At 38.6% G+C, this 8,514-nt stretch overlaps 2 protein-coding genes across 3 annotated transcripts in view; one reads left to right on the top strand and one right to left on the bottom strand.

Moving 5' to 3' along the window:
• The first annotated feature begins 701 nt into the window (after window positions 1–701).
• Window positions 702–1,376, top strand: LOC109537723 (copper transport protein ATX1). Its single transcript, XM_019904585.2, has 3 exons — window positions 702–914; window positions 973–1,054; window positions 1,109–1,376. The coding sequence occupies exons 1-3, from the start codon at window positions 912–914 to the stop codon at window positions 1,249–1,251; spliced, it is 228 nt and encodes a 75-aa protein (XP_019760144.2). The 5' UTR covers window positions 702–911; the 3' UTR covers window positions 1,252–1,376.
• Window positions 1,258–8,514, bottom strand: part of LOC109537722 (bestrophin-2) — a gene marked incomplete at its 5' end in the record, with an annotated part of 18,181 nt that continues 10,924 nt past the window's right edge. The window contains 8 exon segments of one of the 2 annotated variants that reach the window (XM_048661135.1): window positions 1,258–1,590; window positions 5,850–5,888; window positions 5,955–6,067; window positions 6,125–6,146; window positions 6,201–6,392; window positions 7,241–7,471; window positions 7,521–7,689; window positions 7,745–7,947. In XM_048661135.1, the coding sequence (XP_048517092.1) occupies window positions 1,384–1,590; window positions 5,850–5,888; window positions 5,955–6,067; window positions 6,125–6,146; window positions 6,201–6,392; window positions 7,241–7,471; window positions 7,521–7,689; window positions 7,745–7,947 (1,176 nt within the window). 2 annotated transcript variants of the gene reach the window in all.

The raw sequence follows: 8,514 nt of genomic DNA on the forward strand, positions 1-8,514 counted from the left end.
CGATTTTTTCCGTCTCTAAAAAAAGAGACTCGACTGAAAATTCGGAGGGACTCAAACGACACGATTACCTGTTCAATTAACTTAAAACGTTTTGCGCAGTTGGGCAACACCGCTCAAAATATCTTTGGTGATTTTTCTCAAACTTTGGGAGTGTTTTTTGGCGTAATTTATGAACCATCCTGGATTTTCTTTCCCTGTTTAATTTAAATTGTTCTGTAAAGGAAAACAAGATAAAACAAAAAATTCGGAGGGACTCAAACGACACGATCACCATTTCAATTAACTTAAAAAATGTTGCACCGTTTGGCAACACCGCTCAAAATTTTCTTGGTGATTTTTCTCAAAAAGGTGGTTTTCCTCAAACTTTGTGAGTGTTTTTTGGCTTATTATATGGACCGTCCTGGATTTTCTATCGCTGAAACTGCTTAATTTAAATTGGTTTTTACAGCAAAACACAAAAAACTGAAAGTTCGGAGGGACTCTAACGACACGTTCACCATATAATACAGTTCTAGGCATAGAGAAAGTAAAATAAATACTTATTTTACTTTCTCTATAGTTCTAGGTGAACAAATTCAGTTTATAGCCTACTTTCAATAGAAAAACCCGTTTTTGAACTATGCACTAATTGTGCTACTCTTTCGACCGCCCCCGTAAAAATGGCATCAACGTGAAGCTAGCCGTTAAGTGATATTTAACATCTGACTGTCAACTCTTACCGCCTCCATCCATCTTCAGTTGTATTTTGTATTATTGTCTTTAATGTTATCAAGTATTTACGTGTCGAACCCACTTGGTACTGCCGACACGTAAACAATCGAAATTAATCGGTGTTCTGATTCATGAATAAATAAACGCTTTGAACGAAGTGATAGTATTGTTCCTGGCCATCGGCGACATCATTTAGAATAATGGTAAGTACTAGTTTTCGTCAATTTGAAACCTCAAAATTGGAGTTTTTTGGCATTGTAGGCCCAAGTGCACGAATACAAAGTGGCAATGACTTGCGAGGGCTGCTCAGGTGCTGTGGAACGGGTCCTGAACAAACAGAAGAGTAAGTGCAAAGCAAACACGCTCATTTCGAGTTACTGAGGTGTTTATCTTCTAGATAAGATCGAGCATTTTGATATCGACTTGAAGGCCCAGCAGGTTAAAGTGAGAACTGCCCTTGCAGCAGATGAAGTGCTGGAAATAATCAAAAAGACTGGTAAAGACACCCAGTTCGTCTCCACTTCCCAAGGGGATAAATGATGCATCAACGTTCAGGACGTTTAATCAAATTCAACAATTTCAACTTTAAGACGGCGGCTGATTTTTACAAAGTTTATTCCTGTATTTGAATGGTGATTTTATATACTGATTTTTTGCTCTTTTAATCTGCGTTTATTTAATAATGGCTTTGACAATCTGAGCCCCATCTTGCCCCTTGTTGGCTTTTAACAGCTCCATATACTTGAGTAACTTCGCCCTTTGGTGCTCCAGTCGCTGTTTTCGCAGACACTCAAACTCCTCTACATTTTCATTGCAATTCGTCTTGACAAAGATGGGAACTTTGATTTTGTTCGGTCCTTCCTCCTCGTAGGTGTTGACCTGGAATTAAGACATTGTAGTGATATTATGGTTAAACATTATTAAGTGATTGTGCCCGCACACATTATTAAGTAATCAGTCTATGTATGCATTTTGTATCCATAAATGAAAACACTTTAAAGGTTTTGTTAATCACTCACATGCGACCAGGAATAGAGTGAACAAACACCTGAAAGTGACAAACGGAAAAAACTGTGCACCAAATTTTGGATTATTTGACTATTCAATTTTACCACGTCCTAGCAACTTGAAAGGTGTGGAGAAATATTGAAAAGTTTAGTAAGGGCTGCAGAAAATTTATTTTCCAAAATAGGGACCGATTTGATTGTTTTTAGTGGTTTTACTCTTCTGCAGCCAATCTTCTAACATGTTAAGGTTTTCCTGTACTTTCTTAGAAGCCAGTGAATGATTCTCATCGGCTGCTAAGATTGCTGTGTCGTCTGCAAAGGTGGCCAGAGTGGACTTTTTGTTGCAGCTAAAGTCCGCTGTGTATAAAGAGAACAAAACGGGTCCCAGCACTGAGCCTTGGGGAACACCGGCAATAATATTATAAGATTTGGTTATCGCATCATCTACCTTGATTTGAAACGTTCTGCCTTTTAGGTATGAACTGAATAATAGATAAAATTGGGGTAGGTTTTTTTTAATTTTGTAGAGTAACTCTTTATGCCATACTCTATCGAATGCTTGTTGTGCGTCTATAAACACTGCAGAGTAATATAGTTTATTCTCTAGACATTCGGAGATTTTTGCAGTAATTCTGTGGACTTGTTCGACTGCCGCGTGTTGATTGCGAAAGCCAAATTGGTGGTCAGGAGTTAATTTGTTCTTGCCGATGATTGGTTTCAGTCTATGAAGAAGTGCTTTTTCAAATAATTTAGATAGACATGGAAGTAAACTTATTGGCCTATAAGATGATAGCAAATGACTTTCCTTTCCAGGCTTCGGGATCATGATGATTTGTGAAATTTTTCATTGTTTTGAAATGTAAGAGGTGCGTCTTATGGCGTTGAAGAGTTGGGTTATGAATACTATTGCTTTTTTTGTAGGCTTTTTTCAAATATGTGATGTAATTAGATCGTGTCCAGGAGCATTTCTATTTCTTAACAAATTAATTTCTTTTTGATTTCTGTGGGAGAGAACCATTTTAGTGGCAGATCTAGTGGTAGTGGACATGTAAGAAAGTTTTCAATTTCCTCTGTCCAGTCATTGTTGGCCGTAACCGAGTGAGGTTTGAAAACTTCGGATAGATGGTTAGCAAATGCATCAGCATTTTCTTGATTACTTCTGGCCCAATTTCCGTTGTGTTTCATAGGGGGGTTGTGCACCTTGGGTCTTTTAATTATTCTAGTGGCTTTCCATAACGAGTACTACGATTTATTTTTGAATCAATCTTGGTTGCAAGTAGTTTCCAGTCGGTCAGTGGATTTGTTAATTTTGGTTGCTGCGTTTTGATAATCACTTTTCTACTGATTACTAATATAACTGCAGAATGATCAGATAATAAATCTAGTTTAGATTCAGCATGCACATAGTTGTTAGATATTCCGCTGGAAATAAAGAAGTCCAGTAGGTCTGGTACTTTTGTTGAATCGGTCGGCCAGTAAGTTGGTTCTCCAGTTGATATGATCGCAAATTTTTTATTGTGGATGTAGTCACAAAAAGTTCTGCCCCTGGGGTTTGAGAGTCTTGAACCAAACATTATATGCTTTGCATTAAAGTCACCTCCAGATATAAATTTGTTTCCCAGTTTTCCGAAGTAATTTTCAAGCTGTTCTTTTGAAATTTTATGTCGTGGGGGACAGTATACTGCTGAGAAGGTTATTAGTCTAAAGTCGGTGTTCACTTTTACATTTGTAGCCTGCATGTGGTCTAACTGGTATGCTTCCATTTCATAGTGTATAATTTGATTTTTGATGATAATTGCACTTCCTGCGTGAGCGGTGCCATCAGGGTGTTGAGTGTTGTATATAGAATATCCTGGGATTTTAAAGTATGTTCTGTTAGTGAAGTGGGTTTCTAATACTAGAAGAATGTCAATTTTGTTTGTTTTGAGGAAGAGGTCAACTTCGTCACGATGTTGGGCAAGTCCGTTAGCGTCCCAAAGAATTATTTTGAGTGTGCTATGGGGCATTTTTGGATCTTGTCGTGAGTAGGTGGGTTAGAAGGTTAATTAGTGATGTTAGCTGATCAGCTTGTTTGGTTAGTATCCCTTCTAATCTGATGAAAAGGGCATTTAGGTTTCCATTGTCTGCGGGAGCGGTATTGATTTCAGAAAGTTTGTTATTTTTTAAGGTTTCAAAGTATGTCCGATTTCTATGAGTAATTCTGCTTGGTTGTTCCTGGGAGGAAGTAGAAGTGGTATTAAATTTGGTGTTATTTTGTCGTGGGTTTGCATTTGTTCGACGATTTTGTTGTTTTTGTATTTCATTGTAAACTGTACAACCTTTGTAGTTAGCAGGATGTGATCCTTCGCATAGAGCACAAGTTGCTGGAGAATTTTTGTTGTTTTAGTGCATGAAGTGGTAGGATGTTCGCCAGTACATTTGACACATCGAAAAGGTCGCGTGCAGTAGTTTTTAGTATGTCCATACCTTTGGCATCTTGTACATTGTACAATGCTTCTCGACTTTCTAGGAGGCTCAACTGTAACTACAGCGTTTTGTAAAAGCGTTATTCTATAAATGTCTTTGTTGTTTTCCTGTGGAGCAAGGTCAACAAAAAACAATGGTGTCCGATTTTTGGTAATTCTGCTTGAAATATTAGACACATTCCTTACATTGTGTCCTAAGGAATTCAGATCTGTCGTAATATCCTCTCCTCTAGTTGATGGATGTAGATTGCGTAGAACTACCCTAAAGGATCTTTCCTGCTTTAGTTGGTAGGTATGGTGAACCGCATTGTTCTCATTTAAATACTTTATAAGGTTTCGATAAGTATAGTGTTTTGATATATTTGTAGAATTGCAGTATAGCTGGATTTCGTTTTTGTTATTAGTTTTGTATCTGATATATTCGAGTAAGTTTACATCACTTAGTTCTTCAAGAAATACGCTAATATTAGTTACATCAGGAATGTAGACAGGTGGTAGGCTACTACTCGAAAAAATTGTTTTCTATATATTTCTCGTAATCTATAAGGGAGCCCCTATTACCCAGAGACAAGGGATAACTTGATTATTACTTGTCTCTGCTATCACCCTTGGAAGAAAATGACGCCAATTTTTAGTCACTTTTTTCAGTCATTAAAGGTTGTTCGACATCCAGTAGAGTCAAATTCAATCCTTCGGGTACGACGCTGGTTTTAAAACAAAAACATTCCTCTCTGTCTAGTTTTTAGATTATCGTTTCCCTTTCAGAGGCGCGACCGACAGTTTAATCTATGTGTAGTGCCGAACCCTTCGGGAACGACACTGGTTTATTATATAGGTACACGACTGATTTTTATAGCCAAGTTACCATTACTTTTGCGGTTAGTTTTTAAATGATGTTCTTCAAAACTTAAAAAATATATAATCATGGAGAGACTCAATCTCCAACAATAATTGAATTTGGGGCATGTCTTCATTGTTGATAAGAGGTAGCAGTTATAGGTTCTAAGAAAGTAACTGTTAAAAATAATCCATGAATAAAAATATCGAGTATTAATTGTAAATAAAAACGCAATTATCAAGATATTGTGGTAACTTTAAACTGGTAAACATTGCGCATCCTCACATGTCCATCTTTTCCATAATTTACTTTCTCTGTAGCTCTTGAAATGACAAAGATACACATAATCATTCGGAAGTTGATACGTCATGTTTCGTACGTGGATGTGCTACTGTGTTTTCGAGTATAACTTTTGAATTTTGAAGAGTACACTTTTGAAATTAACAAAAAAATTGGCGTTGACATGTGTGTCAACGGATATCTGCCAAGGTAGATAGCTGCTGATGTTTACTAGCTAAATTAAGTTTAAAACGAAATGTATGTGGGTCCTTTTTAAAAATCTGAATAGAAAATCAAAGTTTGAAATGCCCTTTCGTCATGGCACGTTTTTTTAGAACATTAAATGATTATGAATTATGTTAGTAAGTTTAGGCACGTTACAGGTAGATCATTTTTTCATCTTTTGCTTCTTGCCGTAATAACGCTCTAACCAGCTGACTCAACAAATCGAATTCATTTAAGCGCAACCTGCACCACTTGTGATGCATTGAATGCATCCATGAACTGCTTGTATTTGAGGCGCTAAAGAAATTAGACTTGAATACTTACCGACTGTTTTCCCGTTGTCTTCAAAGCTTGACCAAACATCTACCCCATACGGGTGGGGAAAGTTAGTTAGTAGGTTAGTAGTGAACTAAAACCAATCCGTCTTACCTCGTCGAAAATCTCTGCGTTGTCATCCACAGCAATCCTTCTCAGGCAGTATTTGTTGTCTCCTCGTCTTCGATTGGAGAAAAGAACATTGCCCAAGCTGCCCCAAAGCGACCCTACAAGAAAAGCATTCAGTCCAAACTAAGTATGGTTCAACGACTAGATTTAGGTACTTGGTCGGTGATGGGAAACCTCCTGAAACAAATCACGGCTAGCAAAAGCTTTTCTAAACACATCTAATCAGATTACTTCTCTAATTATCAGATCCTGATCAGTCTTTTTGACTTGCAATTTTTCAGCCGATTGTACTGGTGTGTCTTTCATATACTGTTGCGACGCTACGGTAAATGGCAAAGTGTCAGGTGCGGTTTGTTGCCAGTAGTAGTCCTTCTTCAGCTTTGGATGGTCCTGGTGGATTTTGTCTACTAGTAGGTAGCAAACCTAAATTGGATGGAGTGTAGCAATTAATGGAAAGGCGTTGTTTTGAAGCTTGCGGTGGGTCGGCAATTATAACTGTATCGTCAGCGCAGATCTCGTAGGATGCGCGTGCAAAAACGGAGGTTTATTGAAATCAGAATAAAATATGCATACAGGGTGATTCAAAATTAGCGTCATTCCTCTGGAGGTATTGTTTGGCGGTGTTTAAGGAGTACAGAAAAAATAGTAAGAAATATTAATTGTTATTAAAAACTGAGAAATTTGCAAAAAACTATATTAGAAAAACGGCAACAATGTTTTTCATGGTAATCTGCCTAATTAACATTACGGAAATACCTGTCGCTTCGTAATTATTAAAAACTCCGGTTACCATGGAATTATACAGGGTGACAATATCCTCATAACCTCGAATTTATGTTTACAAATAAAAAATACATTGGAGTCATGAAGTCGAAACAAGTTAGTGCCTCTGTAATCTCCTCATTCTCCACTGTTATCGAGCAGCTTCTCGTATTTGGATAATTAACCCCTGCTCCATTTGTATCTCCTTGTGCTGTGTGTATCGTACAAATTACATTTAATATCAATGCATAGATCTTCAAAAACTAGTAAAATATTGCAAGGACAATTTCTTCGACAACCACTAGTTTTGGGTGCATTTGCAAAAACAACGATAATAATTGTTCTTCCAATATTTCCGAAACCAAAAAAAATTACCATATTTGATAGCTTTTCCCTAATTGAATCTAACTTGTAACTCTTACGATCTAGAAGATGACAACAGTGGCTCCTAGTAATTGAACCACCCTGTATATATTTGAGGTAAAACATGATATTCAAGCAAACACTACCTGGATATGTCTATCGATCATCCAGACCACATCAAAGTCGTCATCATCCTCGCCAAATGGGTTGATTAACGTTTCGGCCACTTTGAGCCAGCCCATGTAGAAGAAAAACTCCAGCACTGGCATAAAAGGGAAACTGAATATGAGTCGATCCACGTACTTTTTGTCCACTTCAATGAACTGGTTACCAATCACTGTGATTAGGAAGTACGTGTATACCGCTATGGTGACTACCTGGAAGCAACGTAAGGTAATTTATATTGAGTGTGGAAGCTCATTGTACCTGGGTGTAGACCAACGGTATGCTGATCCAATCATAGGCGAGCATTTCCCCGCACTTGGACCTGAAGATGTTGATTTGCTCCAGAATGCATTTTACTGAGCAATCATCCCTGATGATGCCTTCATGTCGAGCCCTTGTGGTTATGTTGGCTGCCCAGGCCAAAGGCAGCCTGCAAATTACTATGTATATTTATTCTGAATTCTTATGGAACATCCAGTGCTTGCCAGTTCTTTGTGTAGTTGGGATATTCGTTGTCCAAGTCCTCGAATATTTTCTTCTCCTCTTTGGTAAACAGGCCGGCGTCTACAAAGTGGTTCAGAGTGGGAAAGCGCTTCTTGGCTTTAGGGGACATCAGGGTGAGGGTGAAGGTGAAGGTGACACAGATGTATCTGACGATGGTGCGCCTAACGATTCTCGCCCGTTCATCCTATGAAGCAATTCCCCAAAATAACAGATAGATAGATAGATACAAATTTATTAAACATTCGCATTCATATACGCACAGACAAAGTTAAAACAAGCGTCAAGTTCAGGAGACCCTCCCGTGCCTGGCCAATTGTTCGGCCGGTTGCTCTTTTTGCCCATGATCTAAATAGGAGCGCTTTGAAGTGGCGGTTTGGCTTTATTCGAGGGGCATTCATTAAGGAAAAAAGGTCTTCCTGAAGGGAAGCCAAAAACCCCTTTTGCTTCGACCTTTAAGTTTGATACTGTCAGCCGTGGCATTAACCGCCGGCAGTCTCAACCAGATGACCAAATCCATCCGCCCCCGCCCCGATCTGTGCAAGGACCAGCCAGCACCAACCAGAACGAGACAGGACGAACCTGCCAAGTCATGTTATGTTGGACCTGTGCGTTTGTCGTCACGTACTGTCAGGGGCAAAATCCTCATAATATATGGGAAGTCGCTTATACAGGGGACCATGGGTTGGGCGATCGTTTGCTCTAACTTGGGTGATATTTCGCGTCAGGACTGAGCCTTGCACTCCGCTATGAT

This window comes from Dendroctonus ponderosae, unplaced genomic scaffold, assembly GCF_020466585.1.
Source record: "Dendroctonus ponderosae isolate FM_Combo_2020 unplaced genomic scaffold, Dpon_F_20191213v2 Dpon_F_20191213_1, whole genome shotgun sequence".
Classification (NCBI taxonomy): Eukaryota; Metazoa; Arthropoda; class Insecta; order Coleoptera; family Curculionidae; genus Dendroctonus; species Dendroctonus ponderosae.